A 21,671-nucleotide genomic window follows, 5' to 3' on the forward strand; every position below is an offset into this window, starting at 1 on the left:
TGAGATAGCATAGGGTTTATAAAAATGTCAAATATTGTATTATTAGACTGTGTTTCTGGTTTACCACATGAAAGGTCTGCAGGCAGTTAAAAATGAAGCACCAAAACAATATTTAAACATGTTCGTGCGACAGAAGCGCCGCCTGGCTGACCAGTCAAGATGCGGTGAAGACAACCGGAAATGCCAATAAATCTATAGAGCAAGTCAATATTCTTGTTGCAGAGGAAAATGTCACAGAATAACATTCCTACTCTACTTGATAGGCTGCTCATATGTGACCGGTGCCCTGTCAAATGCACTGCCTTGTTATAAAATACAATCATAACATAGCCTGCCTTTAAGATTACATTTGTGGTAGCCGTCATATTCTAAAGGCTATAGCCTCCCCTATAGGCCTATGGGCATACGATTACACTGAAAAAGAAAAGGCGTACTAATTTAAATAACAGATATTTCAAATTGTGCAGGTTATAAACTCGCTAATCGTGTTGTCTAAAAATGTTGCTATTATGTGTAGGCTACTCTCCTACTTTATCAGAACGCAAAAAATTATCTTAGCAAACTTAATTATTTGGAGTAGGCTATCCTACGGAAAACATTACTGTAACGTTCCGTTTATTTTTCATGATTGACATACAATAATATAGAGAAAGCTCATTTAAAAAATGAATGTTGCCTAGGCAAAATAAAATTCTAGGACTGGTCCCTGATCCGTATTCGGAAAACGATGCCGCTTAAGTAAAAAAAAAAAAAAAGTTCAAGCGCCGTTGATTGTCAGTGAGGTTGAAATTTGAATAGGCGTATAGCCAACGTTGCCTCTTCAGCTGATAACGGATGTAAATGCTGCAGAGTAGACTAGATATTTATCTGTGTGCATTAAAAAATAAAATGCCCAGATGTTCCCTCGACTAATAACCGCTCCGTAACGTCGTCTCTGCTAAACTCCTGCAATACGTCCCTTCTTATGGGCAAACCAAGCGCTCCCCCTTGTGTCAAGAGTATAAGCGCAGGTCCAGAATGAGACAAATGGAAAAGTGTGAGTTATAGTCGCGTCATCTGTGTAAGTTTTGCTACATAAAGCTATATTCTTTTCTTTATGCACAAACAAAACCATGAACCGAGTATACAAACTATGTAACAACTAATGTGCGCCCATGAACATTGAACTAGTTTGGTGCCCTACTGAAGTCCTTGTCACGTTTCATAAAAGGTACAATACTGACACCATGCGTTTAAAAATGGTAACTAGGTTCAATTAAAACTTAAGGTAGAAATTACACACACAATATATATATATATATATATATATATATGGCTGACCTGCAATGATTCTTGTTTGAGAAATGGAATGCCATCCCACAGCAACGTCTGACCAGGTTGGTGACCAGCATGAGGAGGAGGTGCCAGGTGGTTATGACTGTGTATGGACCTTCCATACATTATATTTTATATCAAAATCATGCTGATTCCGAGATTGTCTTGGGGAAACGGTGTATATATATATCGGAAACAGCATGATTTTAATGATTATTTCTATCAGAGACAGCATGGATCTCTCCATATAAGTGTAGTGTATCCCCTTGATATAAATGTACATAGCTTTTTCTAGTGAATGACACATTAAATGAGGCGACATACTTGTTAAAACCAGATCAATTTTTATTTTTGACATTCAGTTCTGTAAAATAACAAAAAGGTAATCTGCAGGTGGAGTTTTTTCTACTGATGCAACCATCGTTCTGCAGCAGACCAGAGTATACTCACTGTGGTATTAAAAAAGAGGGAGAAATAAAAACTATGGAAAACAAAATCAAACTTTTCCAAAGCAGCACATCCTCAAGGATGATACACTTATTTTCCCCCCAAAAAAGGCTGGCTTAAGACTGGTGAGGGGTGTTCTTAGCCACCGTTGCCCACCATTTCTTCTTCCTTCAAAAAGAATGTGCAAAAGCCATCAAGTCACTACAAATAAAAGTACGACATGGCACTCTTGATCTGTGAGGTCCCACACAGGCTCACTGTGTGTTCATGCTTAGCAGAGTCAAGAACCGCCAAATACTTAAACATAAAACATAATACTGTTAACCGAGGTTGAAATTCAAAATTCATTCCCTATGCTAGCATCGTGCAATCCGTGACCCTCTGCTCAATCCCACTTCTACCTTTGAAAGGGCATTGAAGTCGTTCACACAAGCTTATCGGTCACATCATATATGCACATGCTGCCTTAGAACACTATACGGCATATCAAAAACTTTTCAGATTTCAGAGATACAGATATTTATATAATATATAATATATAATATATATATATATATATGGACATATATACACACACACACACTTATATAAGGGCGTCTTCCTCAAACACAATTATTTGGTACCTGACGAGGCGACTTTTTTTCGAGCATCTCCAAGTGCACAAAGGAGAAAGAAATATCTGGGACACAAAAGGCTACGTACTGGTGAGAGAGGAATTCATACCTGTAGCGACAAGACAACAGGGTGCGTGCTAGCCTAGGACGGCTAAGAGCCTCTACAACAAATGCTAGGCGGGTCTGCCTGTATTCTCATTTTTCAATATTCTCCCTTTTCTGTCATTTGGACAAACTCCTTCATTCATTCACTCTCTCCTTATAGTAACAGTCATTGATATCAAACCATACTGAACTTAAACAGAGAGTTAAAGTGTAACTGTGGTGTTATGTCAGTTAGGAAGAACCTGATTAAATGAACTGATGTGGGGAAACTAAAGAAGTAACCAGAGAAAATGTTTGAAGCAAATGTAACATTCAGGGGACGAGGACAGGCAGCAGAACAGTACAACAGCCTTGAAACAATTCTAAGCGATTCCAAATTGAATCAATGCTGCAAAAACGTCACAGCTTAGTGGTGCATGATTTTCCAACAAGAAAAATTGCATGGGACAGAGAGGTATGATCGGCATCAAATTGAAGATTATGGCATGTCTTTTTTTTTTCCTTCTTCTTTTTTTTGGCACTCTATTCAATGCCAATGTCCACAATCACATGTAAAACAAAAACTGTGAAAATTTGTGAATGTGGAGTGTAGTCAAATTAAAGAGAGAGAGTGAGAAGAACAAAACCAATGGGCTGATTGATGTCTGTATTTGTGTTAAGGAGAGTGCATGCACATTTGAGGTTCAGTGTGAGTGTGGTTTCTGTCTGTCTGCATGCACAGGTGAGTAGGCATGTGTGTTAATACGTGTGTGTGAGCATGTGTGTACCTGGGCAGATTTCAGTCTGTGTATGCACTAGTTGAAATGGCAAAAGAGTTTGGAACCAGCATCTACAGCGAAGAGGAGTCATCCTGTCGTTGGCCACATCACACTTGCGTAGGATAGTTGGGGACAGGTCCCAGAGTGGGGAGTGGGGGGCAGCCACCGCTGCTTTCAGCTCAAGCAGAGATGCCTGCAATCATGGCAAGGGGCTGATTACCACCCTGGCACTTCTGCTCCTCGTTGGGCGATGGGCCTTCGACTCCACCAGGCTCGGAGCAAGAGCTGCTTTCCTGACATTCTTCCACGCTGGGGGTGGAGGGGGTAGAGCTGGTAGAGGAGGAGGAGGAGGAGGAGGAGGAGGAGGCAGCTGTTCCTTCTGGCAATTCTGGTTCTGGACTAACTGCCTCTGGGGCAGATTCTATGCCCTCCTGAGCCACGGGGGCAGCAGGGGCTGGTTCACCTAGTCCCGCCTCTGCGGGATTCTGATTGGCTGGTGCGTCGATGTGAGCGGGGTTGGCGAGCTGTGAATGGCTCTTGAGTTGGCTGTGGCAGAGGGGGCAGGTCTCCTGCACGTACAGCCACTTCTTCAGGCAGCCAGCGTGGAAGAAGTGGCTACAGGGGGTGATGACTGCTGATGTCATATCCTGTTTGGATCACACACACACACACACACAAAAACAGAGGAACATAATAAGTCACTATCCTCTTCCACTGTCCCATAAATAAAACATGTGCCAAGTGTGTGCAATACATTCACAATTCATCACTGATGGCAATGTCCTCCACCAACCACTAGAGGGCTCAAGGGCTTCACAAGAATACTCACCATCAGAAAATTCAGACTGATATAACAATGTCCAGTGGCGTTACAATGGCGCAAAAACACAATCAATACCAGGTGTGGTTATTTGTTGTGTAAATGTTACACTTGTCATTCATAACCAAAATGATCTATAGTATGTAACTAAGAGGCCATCCATTCTGCTCACATGCCCACAGTTCAGCTCCACACCTCAAGCTACTCATTAGCAGGGCATCCGTTTCAGTCATTCCTCAAAGCATTGCAGTAGGGCTGCTCGATTATGGGAAAAATCATAATCACGATTATTTTGGCCAATATTGAAATCACGATTATTCAAACGATTAATTCTGAGTTTGAAAACATGATGCATTTATTTACTGAGAACTTTGAAATTTCCGTTTAAAATTGTATTTGTTGTGTACACGCTATATATGCGTTGGAATGCGCTGAACCGTCAAGGTTGACGGATCCCCATTCAAAGTGAATGATAGGTAGCTCAGACACCTCGCAAATCCTCTCAGACATATTTTACAATAATGGGGGTTTGACATTGTGCAGTGCTTATTTCTCGGTAACTTTATAAAAGTATAAGGTAAAAACAACCAACTTTTAGGTGCAAATGAGACCATCTACGGAGTTTGGTCACCCATCTTTAGGTTTTTTTGCTTCGCTTTTGAGACGTGACCATAATCGTGATCTGATTGGCTAGAGCCTGTGCTGTCATGAACATCTGTCAACGGTCGATGCTGCTGATTGGCGGCTCACTGGCATGTCCCGCCTCCGGCTAGTGGCATATAACTTTGTGATGTCAAACGCCAGTATAAGATTTAACTCCCTCTCACTGCGTTGAATGCTTTTGGGGGAAAGACTGAATTACGGATATTAATCGTTTCAAGTCAATTATATGAGTTTGGAGATCGTTTGGCCCAAAAATTGATATCGCGATCAAAATTCGATTAATTGCACAGCCCTACATTGCAGTCAGATATGTTTAAACAAACTACATACACCGCTTTCTACCTACAGGGATCAAACCCACTGACATTAATTACAGAGTCATGGTTACTCAACATGTGCCAACCTGCAGCTTTTACTGAGACAGAGTCGGTGTTAAATATAGAGCCGCTTCAACGATGCCATTTTTTTTCTCCTTCAAAAAGACTGATGGCAGAACTTATTGCATCCTTCCAGTTAATGAACAAACCTTTCAAAGTGTTACGGAAAATGTGTACCTGAATTGGTTGATTCTGATTAGCCAGGTTCACATAGCTGATCAAGGCTGTTAGCGTCATGCTGTGCGCACAGCTAGATCAGTACCAGGAAGCTGAACCTATTCAAAATCACTCAATCTACAGAAGTCCCTGTGCCAGCGTCGCTGTAGCATTTAGCGCGGCCTGCGGTTGGAGGGCAACCCTGTGATTAGGGGCTTTATCGACAGGTCCACCACGTCTACTTAACACGTTCCACTGGAGTTGTTTACAGCACGGTCTCTCATCAGCGGGCGATCAGGTCCACGAGTCTGTAGCGGATTGAATAATTCATCTGCTGACTTGGTCGATACCGACAGGGAGCCTCACCACACTGGAGCGAGGTACAAAGGCCCAGCATTGTGTTTCACAAGACACTTTGAATGACCATTTGTAAGCAATAAACTGCAATAAGGCTACAGTTTTTAAGATTAACCATGTGTGTATGGCATTATAAAACAGACCAACAGACGTCATCAACTGCCATAACTTCATAAAGCTTTGGACAGATGGTAAGCACTATGAGTGATGGATATATGTCTGTGACCAGGAAGTTCTTTGTCTAACACCTGTACCTTTATGATGCTCTTAAAACTGTCGAAACGCTAGTTTGCCATTGCAGAAACCCACAGGTACCCATCTAATTCAGCACTGTAGAAGCCTAGTTATAAACTAATGAACGTACCCAAGTCTCATCAGGATGTACCCATCCCTCAGACAACGAGTAAGTGATTTAACAACTTCTCTTACAACTGCTCATCAGGTTTCTCCATCTGGCTGCATATAGGCCTAGTAAAAACAAGACGAAACCAACCAACGCTGTGCTCTCTGAAGTACCAGCACCTGCAGTTCCCTGTTCCCAGTGTGCACCCTGTGCTTCGACCACCAGAGAAATGCCCCTCTCAGCACAAAGTGGCTCCAGCCACTCATCAGGTCATCAATAATGGAGGATGCAATTCTGAAGCCCTCTTCCTCACTATTAAACACTTTCTTCAAGCACCTCAAAACTCCCCACAGCAACCCACACCCCGAACCTCGGCAATAAGTAGTACTTTATTCCCCCCCCCCCCCCCCCCCCCCCCTCGCCCTTTTGTCCAGAGCAAAATTGGCAATATCATAAAACCGCACTGCCCGGCAAGCCCCAAAGTGAACACCCATCACCTTGAACTTTCTCTGTCAGAGCCGTTCATCTACTCCTGCTACTGTGGAATCAAACAAGGTAATAAAACCCATCGATGGAGAAATCTGTCAGTGACAGGCCCACGGGCCGGGTCAAAGTTCTTTACCAGATATGAGTGCGTCGTTATACGAGCCCATGACATGATGTATTTTCTCACCAGCTCTTTCTTACACACACACACGCAAACACACACACACACGCACGCACACACGCATGCACCAACAGACAAACAAACACACACACACACACACACTCTCCCCTGTACCTGGTAGCAGATGGCACAGATGTCGTTGTGCTGCAGCAGCTGCTGGGCGGAGGCGGTGGGCAGGCTCTTGATCTTGTTGACGGCGTCGCGGCGAAGCAGGAAGCTCTGCCAGCCTAGCTGGGCACGCAGCCACACGTTGTAGTAGGAGTGCACGAAAATGATGGTGGAGCCCATCACCGTCCACTCGCCGAACAGCGTCTCCGACACGCCGTAGGCCACCACGCACAGCGCCAGCAGGAACTCCAGCAGCCGGTAGGTGCCGTTCACCCAGTAGATGACGTCGTCCATGTTCTCCACCGGCGCCTTGCGCACCTCCTCCACCATGAAGAGGATGTAGATGAGGAGCGTGCCCAGAACCTGGGGGGACGGGAGGGGAGGAGAGGAGAGAGGAAGAAAAAAGGGGGTAGGAGAAAAAGGAGAAAATGAAACCAGTAGAGGACAGGCAGAGAGAGAGAGAGAGAGAGAGAGAGAGAGAGAGAGAGAGAGAGAGAGAGAGAGGGGGAGAGGGAGAGGGAGAGGGAGAGGGGGACGATGAAGGATGGAGGTGATCAGGAGGTTATTTTGAGCTCAAGTCTGTGTGTGCATGTTTTAAACAGCGTGGCAGAAGGCAGGAGCATCTGAAAGTCAACTTGAGGGAGTGAAGGCTTGGGTACACGTAAAATGTAGTGATGGAAGATGCTGTATAAGACTGCATTTTTCATGTCAGTTAGTGCTACTCTAGAGAGAGTGTGTGTGTGTGTGTGTGTGTGTGTGTGTGTGTGTGTGTGTGTGTGTGTGTATAAAGTGATGCACATGCTTTACCTGTAATGATGTGAGGATACTGGAGGAGATGATGATGAGCAGCCAGAAGTCCATGGTGAAGAACTGGCAGATCATGTAGGCCATGTAGGCCGGGAACACCAGCAGGAACAAACACAGGCTCACCGCACGGAAGTGCTTCCATAAACTCCTGAGGAGACGGAGGGTGGGGAAAGGAGAGAGGGGGGGGGGGGGTGAAGAAGGGGAGTGAACAAAGGAGCAAGAGAGGAAGGGAGTGGAAAAGGAACGAAAAGAAAGATAATGAGAGAGTGTGAGAGAATGGAATGGAAAGAGGGAAGGAGGGAAGAGAGAGAAGAGGTGAGGAATCTGACCAATCCACTGCTTGACCAATCCAGTGTTTGCACATACCAGTCCATCAAATGAATTTACACACACGTAATCTGAGAGAAGCACATGTTTAATCTACTGTAAAGATAACCCTTCCATCCTGTTATCAGCTTTGAGGGGTGGAATTTTACAGTACACACTTGAGAAATAAGGTTCAGTAAGTCTACGACACAAAATGAAATCTTCCAGTGTTTCCCCCAAGTGACCTTCTTGAGGTGTTGTGACTGCGATCTTGTGACTGGGATTTGGTGTCCAAGTGGTGTGTGTGCCCATGTGTGTGTGCCCGTGTCCATGAGTTCTTGTTGTTTTGTGTGAGCTAGTGTGTGTGTGTGTGTGTGTGTGTGTGTGTGCATGCACTCTCTGCTCTTACTTGTCTCTGGACGCCCCCAGTGCCAGCACTATGGGGTCGGCGATCTCCAGCATGGACTGCAGGATGGAGGCCACCACGATGAAGAGGATGATGCTGAGGAGGAAGGCTCGGTGGATGACCTGCAACTCGATTAGGCCCGTCTGTACCGCCAGGATCAGCAGAGTGATGCCCTCCGTCATGCCACTGCACAGGGGGAGAGGGAGAGGGAGAGAGAGAGAGAGAGAGAGAGAGAGAGAGAGAGAGAGAGAGAGAGAGAGGAATTCAGACAGATCAAACACCAGTCTCACTCAGTCACTCTCTCTCTTTCACTCACTCACTCACTCTTTTACGCACTCACTCATTCTCTCTTTCACTCTCTCTTTCACTCACTCACCTCACTGATAGGTGAAAATTCACCCTAGTTACCTCACTCACTCTATTTTTACACACTCACTCATTCTCTCTTTTACTCATTCACTCTCTCTCTCTTTTACTCACTCACTCTCTCTTTTACTCACTTAACCACACACACTTGCACACACACACGCGCACACGCACATGCACACACACACACACACACACACACACACACACAAACACAAAGTCTTGGTCCTCACCGGTGCATGGTGTTGTCGTGCATGAAGGCCCGGTAGCCTTGCAGGTAGAACTTGCAGAGTGTGAGGACGCCCAGCGCCACAAACGACACAGTGAACACCAGCCCCAGCAGAGAGTAGGGGGTGCTACAGCACTCTGCAATACTGCGCACACACACACACACACAAACACATAAACATTAACAGACAGAAACAGCACTGAAGTAAACTCAAGACTAAGCAGTTGACCTTTCCTATTACGGCATTCTCTCAAAAAACTTTCTTTGTTAAACGGTTAACTTTACTTATTCAACTTCATAACTGATCCTTTGGCTTTCCTAACATAGTAAACATCCAACCTGGGGCGTGGTATGTTTCATGCTTCTGCGCTATTTATGAAGTCAACTTTAATGTACAGCATAATACGAGATGAAATCTATAGGGTCACATCAGCGAACAGAAGCCCCATACCAGATCTGCAGGGAATTTACTGCCCATTTTAAAGCTCTACAACTCTACAACTTGGGATGCAATGGTACACTGTATTATGTCGAACTGCTCGGTACGGCCCCTATGGTTCAATATGCACACATGAACCGCGGTATTACAATATGTCGGTCATGCTTCTTAGATTTCCAAAACGTGCTTAAAGTGCTGCAGACTGCAAGCACGTTGTACATTCAGATGATCTACAGAACATCTCTGGAGCCCGTCAAAATGTCCCTTGAGCCTATCAGTGCTTTGTATGCAAACAGGAGCTGGAGGAGAAAGGGGAAGCTAAAAACAAAGCTGCATCTTGACTTGAATGTCGAACGCTAGCTAGACAGAGAAGCAGATTTGGAGAGGCACAGCCTTCTTTGACCTGCTTTGTCACCGTGGGCTACTCGACTGGAAACATTTTAACATGACGTCTCACTTACGTCGCCGTCACCCGCCGTAGGCTATCCCAGATGGAGCCGGGAGAATCCACAACAATCTCTTGCTGTTGCCTTCCAACAATGTCACAATAATAAACAAGAGCAATCCGAGATTTCTGACCTCCAGCAAGGAGGTACACAAATCTGGATCCAGCGGATCCAGATCCGGATCCTCCTGAAATTTTAATGGGGATGTCCCAGGACCAATATCCACCTCTTGTGAAAATTTCAGAAAGATCTGCCCAGTAGTTTCTGAGAAATCTTGTCCACAGACAGACAAACAGACGGGCAAATAAATTAACGGACCCGATCGCATAACCTCCTTGCTGGAGGTAATAAATAAATAAATAAAATTAAAAAAAAACCTACAAGGGCTAGAACAAGAGAGCGCAGACCTCCGCCAAGGCTAAATGCCGCATCTCACAAGGTAAGCGAATGTGAAGCTAAAGTCATGGGGCTGCCCTGTGAGTCGAATCCACTCCAATATTTATTGGGTTATTCCTTGGCGTAATCCTGCTTACAGACAAACTAACAAACAAACTGCAAAGAAATTTGGTAGTAGGCCTATTTATAACCAAAGATTTGCAGCTCTATTCTGCGATTACTGACTCAGGATTATGTCCCCTCACGCACACATTTCCGCAGCAAAGCTCTATGAAACATAATTGAAAACAAATTGACAAAGACTCCACTGATAGTTTGACCCCGGACCAAGTGAAAGCTATCTAACTAAGTTTTGGTTGTCTGTAGACAAAATAAATGGTTCATGCAATTTCATTTTTTAACATAACTGTTACCATGGTCCAAAAACCATGACACATATCGAACCGTATCAAATATCGAACCCACTGTACCTTTGCATCCCTGGAAGACACAGAAAGCAAAAAAGTCTTCTTTCTCCCATTGTCTGAGCAGTTAAGGTTATTGGGGTGTGTGTGAGTGTGTGTTTACCTGGTGAGGAAGAGGAAAAGCAGTCGCTCGCGAGAGGTGGGCTGGTCCCGCGTGCTGAAGTAGGTGTAGATCTGCAGGGTGAACAGCACCAGCCAGAAGCTCATGAAGAGCACAGGCAGAACCAGCTGGTTCCACAGGGACATGCCCAGAGCCAGCAGGCCATACACCTCCACCACCTGAGGAGAGGGAAGCTCACATTTAGGCTACATTCACATTTACATCTTTGAAACCGGTACCTTTTTGTTCCATGCGGTAACGATGGAGCACAGTGGTTGAATCCGCTGTAAAGACGTCATGGAGCATGCGCATAAAGTCACTGAAGATAGAAGTCGAGATCTAACTAGCAATCTTCAGATTGCTGAATGACTTCTCTACCACCTGAAATCACTGTTACCACAGCACTCAAACAGGACGAGTCAGAATTGCGCACTTCGCTATAACAGTCGTTTGTGTTAAGCTACTGTTTTGAAATTTCCGTCTACAATACAAATCTTTTCACATCAGAAAAGATTTTTTCCCCCTCCCGAATTCACTTTTCCACCTTAATATCTTGGTGTTATTGAGTTTTCAAATAAATACATCTTTTGTTATTGGAAGCCGTGGTTCTCCGTCAGTGCTGTGGTTGGGAGACGGGACTCTTACTTTCTTAATCGTTGCGCCTCAACTCTAGACTGGGGGGGCGTAACAATGTCCAGTGAAAATATATATATCTCAGGGTTTGGGCCGTTAGCATGTTGCTCTACCAAGGTGAGGTGAGGAGGGAGAAAAAAACTGGCGTACATCCAATACATTTTTGTTCTAAACAGAGCCAACACACACTCACAGCATTCCTGAACAGGCACAGTAACAACTATTCTTTGGTTCAGTCACCTGGACCAGCTCGCGGTAGGCGGTTTTGGCCAGCTTGTAGGGCACCAGCAGGTTGGAGGCCAGGAAGTAGAGCACCTCGAGGCCGGTGAAGATCATGGCGAAGCGGTTGATGAAGACGATGGTGGTGAGCGGCACCAGGCAGAGCCGCGCCACCAGGGGCAGCAGGTGGGCCGAGAAGAGCCAGATCTTTCTGGTCTGCATCACGCAAGAGCACAGTGTGCACACCACCAGCTGGCCTGCAGGGAGCAGAGCAGAGCAAAGCAAACAAGCATGAAAACAAGCGTGTGAACAGCCATATGATGACTGACACACACACACACACACACACACACACACACACACACACACACACACACACACAATGGACCAAGGTGAATAATAACAAGGTTAAAAGTAGCAACAAGCCCTTTGGGTAGTAGTGCTACTTCAGAAACAAAGGCTATCTGCACATCATACTATGAAACAGACAAAAGGAAACTGGTTCTTCCTCTATGGATGTGGTTCTCTGGTCCAGACTCTGGCACTCACCTATGAGGGCTGTGGTGAAGCGGTTCATGGATAATGGCTCCAGATAAAGAGGTCCCTCGAAGCCCGAGTCCAGCTCGCCGCGAACATAATCCCTGCAAATGGCCGCAATATATTAGACTTTCTGCCGTGAAGCTGCAACTTGGACACCTCATCTCATACCATTCCAAAAACATCTACACCTTGGCGACTGATGTGCTTTTACATGGTCCTGGTGTTCTTTTATGACGTTTTGTCTATATCAACGTCCATTCTCAATCAATGCTTTTCAAAATCGCAAACTGCTAAATATACAGGCATGTACAGACTAGGGATGCAACGGTACAGTGTGGCCACGGTTCGGTTTGTATCACGGTTTTTGGGCCACGGTTACGGTTCGGTTTCGATATATCAATATTATCCTGCCGCTAACACGCATTAGGTTATATTTGTCTTTTCTATTTCAAGTCAACAAGGTGCTTCTACTCACACTTGCAGAGACAATGCAAGATGCAATTAAATGTAAAAAGGGCACATATTAAGTAAAATCACAAAATGTATTTTAAACAAGGAACACTATTCTGGCCTTCTGTCAAAAACAGGCAATATTAAATATAGTAAAGTGCAGTATACTGTAAAGTAATGTGAAATGTAACATTGACATTATTCAATAAACTCAAACAACAAACATTGTCATTCACACACTTAAACCCTAGAAAATACTTAACTGTTATAAATACACCCTTAAAGAACAACAGAACAAACCTTCTCTCTCCTAGTCACTTCGTACAGTTCTGGAATTATTTTGCTGCTGAAATGCGTGCGGGAGGGGATATTAAAACGAGGATCAATGTCAATGGTCTTTATCATGTGACGGAATCCCGTGCCTAAAACTACTGAATAGGGCTGCATGTCTTTCCCTATGAAGACGTCCATTGAGTTGGTTATTGCCTTGTGTTTTTCGGAATTATAAGCATATTGTTGCTGAAATGCTGCAGCAATGGATGGTTGTGTTTTCGGCGACAAACCGTGCTGCCACTTAAGAGTTACAGCCGGGTGATGACGGGGCAAGTGGCTCAACATGTTGGATGTACCTGTGGAGTAGGCGATCGTAGGAAAGCAATGCCTGCACACCGTGCTTTGCTTGCTGACGATCTTTTTCCCTTTGTCATCATACTCCACACTGAACCCAAAATGTTCCCATACAGCTGATTTGTAAGATGACGGTGCCTCTTCAAATGTTCTTTTCTCCGTTTCTGGTTGACTCGCCATGATCGTGCTGCAACAGGGAAAGTTTCGTTTCTCCTCACATGAATCTCCAGCGTCTGCATTCAGAGCGCTGATTGGCTCTTGGGAAAGTCAGTACAATTCTGATTGGTTGTTGCATGGTTGTGGAGCGCAGAACTCATCCCCTGCTGGGTCCCAAGCAGTCATGCTATCGCCCAATACATGCGTGCATTCATTATAGCCACATATTAAATTAAAAGTTTAATGTCACCCATACCGTAATATCGCGGTTCACCTGGGTCAACCGAACCGAACAGGGCGAACCGAACGGTTCGATAAAATACCGAAAACCGTTGCATCCCTAGTACAGACAAGCCCAGACTGCTGTTTCTATAGTCGATGTTCATTGCATGGGCTCCCTGGATATTCTTACTGTGCCTGTGCCTGTGCCTGTAAAGGAGTGTGGAGCACACACCCACCTGGAGACCTGGTGACCAGCAAAGAGCAGGAGGGCGGTGAGCACGTACAGGTAGAGCTTCACCAGGTGCTGCCGAGGCAGAGTGAGCAACACCAGACTGAGAATGTAGCCTGAGGAGAGGAGAGAAATAGAGGTTAAGACTTGCATTAACAAATGATAAAGAACAGACAGGGTTTTGTGCTGGTTTGACATTTGCATTTCACACTGTAACTTTATGACCACAAGACGTACAAACTTTTTGAAAGCAGAACAAAAACCGTTATGAGAGACTTCCTGTAAAAAGACACACACTAAAGCCTAAATAATAATTTAGATTTTCAGTTTCTCTCTGAATGAAAGTTTACGACTAAGACAAATAGCCTGTATTGCAATAAAATATCAAACAATACCAAATCAAAGTTGAAGACTACCATATGAATTGACAAGGGAGACAGATGGCGGCTTTAATAGAGTGGATATAAGCCAAGGGGGAGATGATCCCACTGATACCTATGTCTGAATAGCAGGTTGTTGATATGCTATTTGTGCTCTAGCCCAGGCAAATGCCAACAGGCTACTGACTCAGTCTAGCTTGCTTGGCTTGCAAAATGTCCCACTGTCCGTGACAGGTTAGCCATGTTAAGACAGGCAGATAAATCCCCCAGGGATAAATCAAACCACTGACACAGGGGGTACCTAAAGCGGCTTGGGCGCACATCTTGGGGTCTTGCTGGCTGACAACTCCTTAGCCAAATCCCCCCACCGGCTCCCTGACTGCTAAAACCATCGCCTTGGTAATCCTGACACGTAGTAACACGAGACGTCTGGGGCACAGGGCGGACGTTAGAGGGCACAGTCGCCTACCGCTGCTGCTGCTCTCTCTCTCTCTTAAAGGCAACCTAGCTCCCCGAGCAGAAACATGCTCCAGCCTCAGAACAGCAGAGCACAGGAATACTGCACTCTGCGCTTACCAATATGCTCTGGAGCATCGGTCTGCAACCCCCCCAACTCTGTGGTAAGCCATGTGGCCCTAGAACAGGGTAAGACAGCCACATGATAAGAGGGGAGGGTGTCACGACACATCTTTCCTCTGAGATCAAGAGGGGATAGTACACAGACCACTGGTTTTAACCCTGCCACCTCACTACGGTCACTAATGATAACTGGGCTGAATTCATGATGCATGATATCGCTACACACTCTCTGGCAACTTGATGCAATTTCCACCTGAACTGTGTGCTTACGACTTTACAACCCATTGGGTCTCCGGCTAAGTGCCGCTCTAGGTCTGTGTTGTTTGAGTGCACTGCGTACACATCCAGACCTGGTACAGAACGAGCTGGACTGTGATCTTCAGGAGTAGTGTAAACAGAACAAGAGGCAAACACACAGAAAGGAGGAGAGAACAGGCAACAGTAGCCCCAGGACACATATAAAAGGGACTGGGCGTTCAGGCTTTGACAGGAGCACAAAACAGCCCTGAAATACACTCCCCGAACGGACCGGCTGCACCACTTAATGCACCCAGCTCCCTTTCAAGCAACCAGCCTGCCTGCCTGTCTAGTCTGACTGTGACCGCCAGTAGCACCGCTCATTTGAATGTGCTTTTGTGTGTGTGTGTGTCTAGAATACCTCTGGACGCCGAACTGTGTGACAGAGGGGGTTTTAATCTTTACAGGGGATAGATTCTTACCCAACCCCCAGATTTCCCCATCCCTCCCTCCATCCTTCTCTCATGCGGACGGACTGCCACACACACACACACACCCCCTTCTCTCTGTCTCTCTCCATCTCTTAACTTCCTCCCAGTGTAAAAGACACCAGCCATGGCTGCAGCTCTTATGTAACCTGCAGAGCTATATTCTGCATCCCAGCTCCACAGCAAACTCATTAGTGAGTTTTAATCCACCACTGGCACAGTAGAGGGGAGAAAACACACACACACACACACACACACACACACACAGCGCAATTAGCACGGTCTAGAGAGGGCTTGTCAGAACAAGAAAACCTCATTATCCAAACCCTCCTTCTAATAAAAGTGAGACAGCTCCAATCTTACTCTTATGGAAATAAGGACTAGCCCGAGTCCTGAGAAAAGTGAAGTGAAGTAGTGGGAACTTCAGCAATGACAAAGAGAGAGAGAGAGAGAGAGAGACGAAAACTGACACGCATTATCCCGGCCATGTGATCTCATCCTTCCCTGAAGTTAGACGCATTCTTTCTCAGGGACAGAGAGAGTTCACAGCCATACATCCACAAGGCGACTCTCAAGTCACGGCTAAGAAACCAATACCTCACGAGTTGAGGGTACCGCAAGCTGCAGGCGATCCGAATGGATCGTTGCCAACACTGCGTTCCACCGTAAATTTGGTTTCTCCGCGTTATCGGGGCGCGTGCCTAATCTGGTCCTGTGCCATTCCCAAACAGCAGTCCGATATGACCGTGAGGAGATAAGGTCTGTTGACATTTGCAACAGTGCTGGGTCAGTGTCTACTTGTGTCTCTCAGGCATGCCACACTTACAACCTGAGCACAACTAGCAGTCTATGACTTATAGGAAAAGGTGGAAATGAACAGATGGGAGCAAAATAGGTATGGGCTTAAAACGAGCCTTCGGTGCCCTATAAGACATCCTAAATAATACAGTATAGTTCTTTAACATCATCATAAGCATTACATGCATCACATTGCGGGAGATGAACCTGGGCGTTGACAGTAAGCACTGCAGCCGTAACACTCCTCCCAAGCCCTTAGATAAACAGGGTCCTTTTTGAGTCTATTTGTATATGCATGCATGCGGTGTGTGTTTGCATGTGTGTGTTCCGTTGTACCAAGATATAGATGGCAACTAGCTGGGTGGCAGAGATCTGAACATACTCATTAGCCTACATGCTACTGAATGGTTATTGTGTGTCTGATTAGAGGAACAATGCAGGATAATGACTGCACTAATAGCTGGCTGCTGCCATACATTCCAGCGGATGTGAAAATGTGCAGCCTTCACATGGGTACAATACAGTCCAGTCAGTTCAATGTAGCCACTTGGTATGAGGATTTCTGACAGGGCTATTACACGAGTGTGGTTCATACAAGCATTGCTATTATACAGTACAGGGGACGATGTCCGTCACTGATACTGCTGCCGATCTAGATTCCACAGCTGTCAGTGAGAGTAAAGATCCCAGTCATAGCCTGAAAAAAAACAAAGGTTACAAGGTCTATCCACATTTGGGTAATTAAATTCAGATTAAAGCATTTGTTTGGAGGCTGGAGACTCTGGCTTGCCAAGAGGGAGAGGCAGCATGAGGAGGAGGACACAGCTTTTCCAACAGATGTCTCAGCCCGGGTGATAGTTTAATTACGGCGCAATACAGATTTAATCGTTATTTTTAATAACCACATGCTTCAGTGTTCCCTTCTTCTCAACCACCAGTATGTCCTGACTCGGCATTTCCACCACTCTATTACATGGGCCAGCGACCCTGGGCGGCCCGCACGGGAAGAGTGACTCAATTACACCCGCGCAGGCACACTGTTGAGCTATACTCAGCTGACTGGAATGCCTGTGGATGAAATACACAAGGACAATGACTGCCACTTTCCCCTTGAGGAGTTTGTCTCAGAAGCTGCATTTTACAAAACTATTGACAGATTGGCCATTATTTGAAAGTGGATGTTCTGTAACTCTACCACTATTCATTTTCATGATGCTGTGTGTGTGTGTGTGTGTGTGTGTGTGTGTGTGTGTGTGTGTGTGTGTGTAACTCATGATGCTCATTTTATATGTAGGTCTACGCCTCACAGGTGGAAGGCAAAACGTTAAAACTACTGCTATATTCCACAACCGTAAAACTAAAAAGTAAACTTGCTAAAACATGATATAAACATATGGCCATTATGCCAGCTTGACTCCAGAATGAAAAGCAACAAGGCGGATTAAATTACTTTCTCATGACAAGTAGAGCATGGCATGGCCTTTAGTACCCCAGTCAATGCCACTGTTGATTTGCAGTGTCTACACCAGCAATACCAGTCCAAAACCAACTTACATCCAGACCAAAAGCACATAGGAAACTCATCCAGCTTGCCTAATTTGAGTACTTTACTACAGATGTAGTTATCCGCGGTTCAAGCCACACTACATATCACGGAAAATGTAATTATATCTGGCCTAAGTCCACATCACATGCAATCACCATAGCAACACAGAAGTACACATACTTTCTGTGTTGACGCATTAGTCACACAACACTGCAGCAGAGATCTTTAAGAGACGTCGAAAAGAGAGATGAAATTGGATCTAAACCCATGTCTGCCTATTAATAGGTGAAAACACTGAGGGAAGCATTATTCTCTGCAGGGTCGTTTTTACGGCCTTTCAAAACACAACTCCCTAAAAGTCTCCCATTCAATAAAAATGATAGATGACAAGACAATACAATACCAAAGTGCTTGGATCAAGCACTTTGACTATGAGTGTTGGAAATGTTTCATTAGCCCATAAATAAGTATGAATGGGTAACCACTACTCAATTCAAACATCTGTAAAACTATTCACTGAAGATACATCATTTTTCATTTTCACAGGTAGAAAAGACCTGACCTGCTCTTGAACCGCAACTACTGTTGGATTCAGGGCAAGACCGATGATAAACACTATTCTTTGTCCTCCATCAAATGCCACATTCTTTCTTAAAACGAGTTATCCCTGGCAGTTTCCCTGGGAGACAGTGAGAATAAGAGAGAGAGAGAGAGAGAAAGGGAGGGGAAGAAAGAGAGAGAGAAAGAAACAGAGAAAACCAGGGAAGATGAGAGGGGAAGAGTAAAGAAGAGAGAGAGAGACAAGGAGAGAGCGATGGAGGGTATTGTGTGCTCTGTGGTCCAAACACTCCTGCACTGAGCTGACAGCACTCCTTCAACCATGCCCGAGCTCCTCAAGTGATCCTTACTCTCAACATCACATGAGTGAACACTGAACTGTTTTACTTTTCCCTTCCTCTCCTCACTTGGGAAAACAAAACTGCTAAAAGACTGCAATGGCTGGTACTGTGGCCTCAGCTGATAACTATGCAAATTCTGTCGTCTGGTATGCCGTAATCTTCATATACCCACAGCCGCTTCTATTCCAACAAAGAGCGCAGTTATGTCTTCACTTCATCACCATGCAGACCCTTATACTCTGAACTCTTCGTCTGTCATCAACAATGTCAAATTACCCAATAAAGTCTTCAGACTTCACGGTCACAGAACAAGAGAAAAGATTAGAGAGCAAACAAACATCAACTCACAAAACGCAGGTGGTGGGGTCCAAGGATATAGTAGAATAAAATGCAACAGATTATAGCAGCATAGAACAAGGGAGACACTGACCCAAGTAGTAAGGATATAGTAGAATAAAATGCAACAGATTATAGCAGAATAGAACAAGGGAGACACTGACCCACGTAGTGCAGGTAGAGGGCCAGGTACTTGTACTGGAAGAGGGGGTTGTTGTTGAGGCTGCTGCGCTGGATCTTCTGGAAGAAGGAGCTGACGTCCCAGCGGTACAGCACCTCCAGCAGCATGATGCTGGGCACACGCAGCCCCACATTCAGCATCGCTACCAGGCGGCCCTTCCACGCCATCGCCATCCCAAGGTTCTCCCACACAACTCCGGGCTGAACAACACTGGAGAGAAAAAGGACCACGGAAGGAGGGAGGGAGAAAGAGAGAGAGAGATTAAATCAATTTCCCTGCTTCAGTTATGCAGAGTTGTGAAAAATGGACACCTATAAACGTGAATGGATCCTTTGCAGGTACAGAGCCCTTTGACGGTTTTTACAAGGGGAGGGACGGTGAAAACCCTGAAGTGATATCACAGGTGAACTGCTCTCAGACCCCAGTGATTGGTTAAACAACGGAGAGAAAAAGGGAGGTGGGCATTCTTCAGCTAATTCTTGAAAGGCCAGCACCAAGTCCTGGCATGTTCACATTATATAGTGGCTGCAGCAGATATTGTTAAAAAAAGTACTCTAGGAACACACAGTCGTGAAACTAACACATTATCAATCGGAATTCTGCACCCTTCTACTGAAAATAATAAATGGATGGCAAACGGCCTCATTTGTACCATATCTCAAACAGGTTAAACTAAAGTACACTACCAAAACTAGCCTACAATTTTTCTAGCGACACCCAATCACGTGTCCAATTCAATTCCGTATTCTCTTTTTTACTCCACAAGTTTTCTGTAACTCCATGACTCAAATCATATAAACACGCAGACATGGACATAGTAGAATAGTGTAGTGTGACTGTACACGGGTTTTGTGATATGTTGTTTGTCCTACATCAATGGTAGTTTACACATCACACAGTTTACCAGTAGAAGGTAAGATTTGATTCGACATATCACATAGAGCTGTCCATATTCTAGCAACATTTCTCAGATATAGTATGTGTATGCAACAGACCGAATTACGGTCATTTTCACCAGTGACGCAACCAGTGTCAATCTCTCTTGTCGTAAGCACTTTGAGGTCAAGCAACCACCAATCACATGTAACGTTCAAATTGAGCAAAAGGCAGTGTTGGAGATGAAATCACTTCGATGTTCAACAAGTCACGTTATAAATCACATTAGCCTGTCATGATGCGCGTAATGCTTCGCCTCAACTCGCAAAGAAAGGCAATACATTCTGACCTGTTGACACTCCAGCCGTTCGATTACCGTTACCACCATCAACAAACACAGGGAAACCACGCGCCGTTTCTTTTGTTTGGTATTCCGGGGAGCTAGCTAACGTTGGATACATTCCAACTTGCCGAGAGGCTTACAGCCAAAATAGTAAAGACAAAAGCCTGGATTACTACATTTTGAAAGTAACGAATGAAGTTCAATAAAACCATAACACGACCACGCTTCTTTGATGATGATTTGGTCATTGGTTTTCGCAGCTAGTATTACATAACGTCAGATCCTCTGCACTGTCTTAAAGCAAAATGTTTCCGAGATTGACCGAATACCCTTTGCTAATAACGGTGTCTTATCTATTCACAAAGCGAGTCTATCAACTGTTATAATGTTACTCAGCTAACGTTAGCATTTGATCATTTTTACAAACTCCAAAACCGATTAGCTAGCAAACTGGTGCGCTCACTCACTACAGCAGCAAAGCATCCCACACAGACCAGTTCAAAACCGCTAACAACAGCAAGCTATGCAGCAGCTAGCTCACTAGCTTTGAATGCATGAACTTTAGTAACCCCATCGTGTATTTGACTGAAAGATACAAGTTCACGTCGCACTGCCTAGTTAGACCATAAACACAACATTAATAACGTTAGATCTGATGGAAGTGTGAGACTACTTGCAGACTAACCAGCTTGTTTGCCTGCAACGAGTAACACCAATATATTTTAAAGATGCAACTTCAAATACCTAACTGACTACATCATTCTTGCATTGTTGAATTCGCTGATGCTGATACTGGCATGTTAACATCGTTAGCTTTAGCTAACGCTACCATTACATCCAGCTGGATTATTGAAGTTAACGTATCAAAGCAAAGTTAATGGTAACTTGCAATAAGTTAATGCGATGGTGCATCATTAATGTAATATTACTAAGAAACTAGAAACGTCATTAATGGTCATACTGCTGAATATCCTTTTAGCTAACAACTGTCTAGCTAGCTAGTGCTGTTGGCCTTAAAATACTCAAGCTTGTTAGCTAGCTGTAAGTAACGTTAGTCCTTAAAAGCTGTGAAACAGAATTATGGAAATACTTACGATTTATGTAATCACTTTACGCCGTTTAGTTTGGTTTCGCGTTGATTTCTCGGCCGAATATCAACCATTGTAACTCGTTTTCGGCTAAATTTGACATCGGTGATGGAAAATCCACCGAGGAGCGGAACGTTGGCTTTCACCCATTTAGCC

The 21,671-nt window shown here is 44.8% G+C and overlaps 1 protein-coding gene across 1 annotated transcript; it reads right to left on the minus strand.

Moving 5' to 3' along the window:
• Positions 1-1,635: 1,635 nt before the first annotated feature.
• On the minus strand, positions 1,636-21,671 carry LOC308360943 (RING finger protein 145-like). The gene is made up of 11 exons (XM_080833122.1): positions 21,522-21,671; positions 19,192-19,418; positions 13,772-13,880; positions 12,090-12,181; positions 11,562-11,797; positions 10,692-10,867; positions 8,848-8,988; positions 8,252-8,434; positions 7,537-7,684; positions 6,736-7,092; positions 1,636-3,885 (listed from the first exon to the last, which is right to left on the minus strand). Exons 2-11 carry the CDS (start codon positions 19,379-19,381, stop codon positions 3,418-3,420), a joined length of 2,100 nt encoding a protein of 699 aa, XP_080689248.1. The 5' UTR covers positions 19,382-19,418; positions 21,522-21,671; the 3' UTR covers positions 1,636-3,417.

The sequence above is a fragment of the Sprattus sprattus genome (genome assembly GCF_963457725.1).
Source record: "Sprattus sprattus genome assembly, chromosome: 1".
Classification (NCBI taxonomy): Eukaryota; Metazoa; Chordata; class Actinopteri; order Clupeiformes; family Clupeidae; genus Sprattus; species Sprattus sprattus.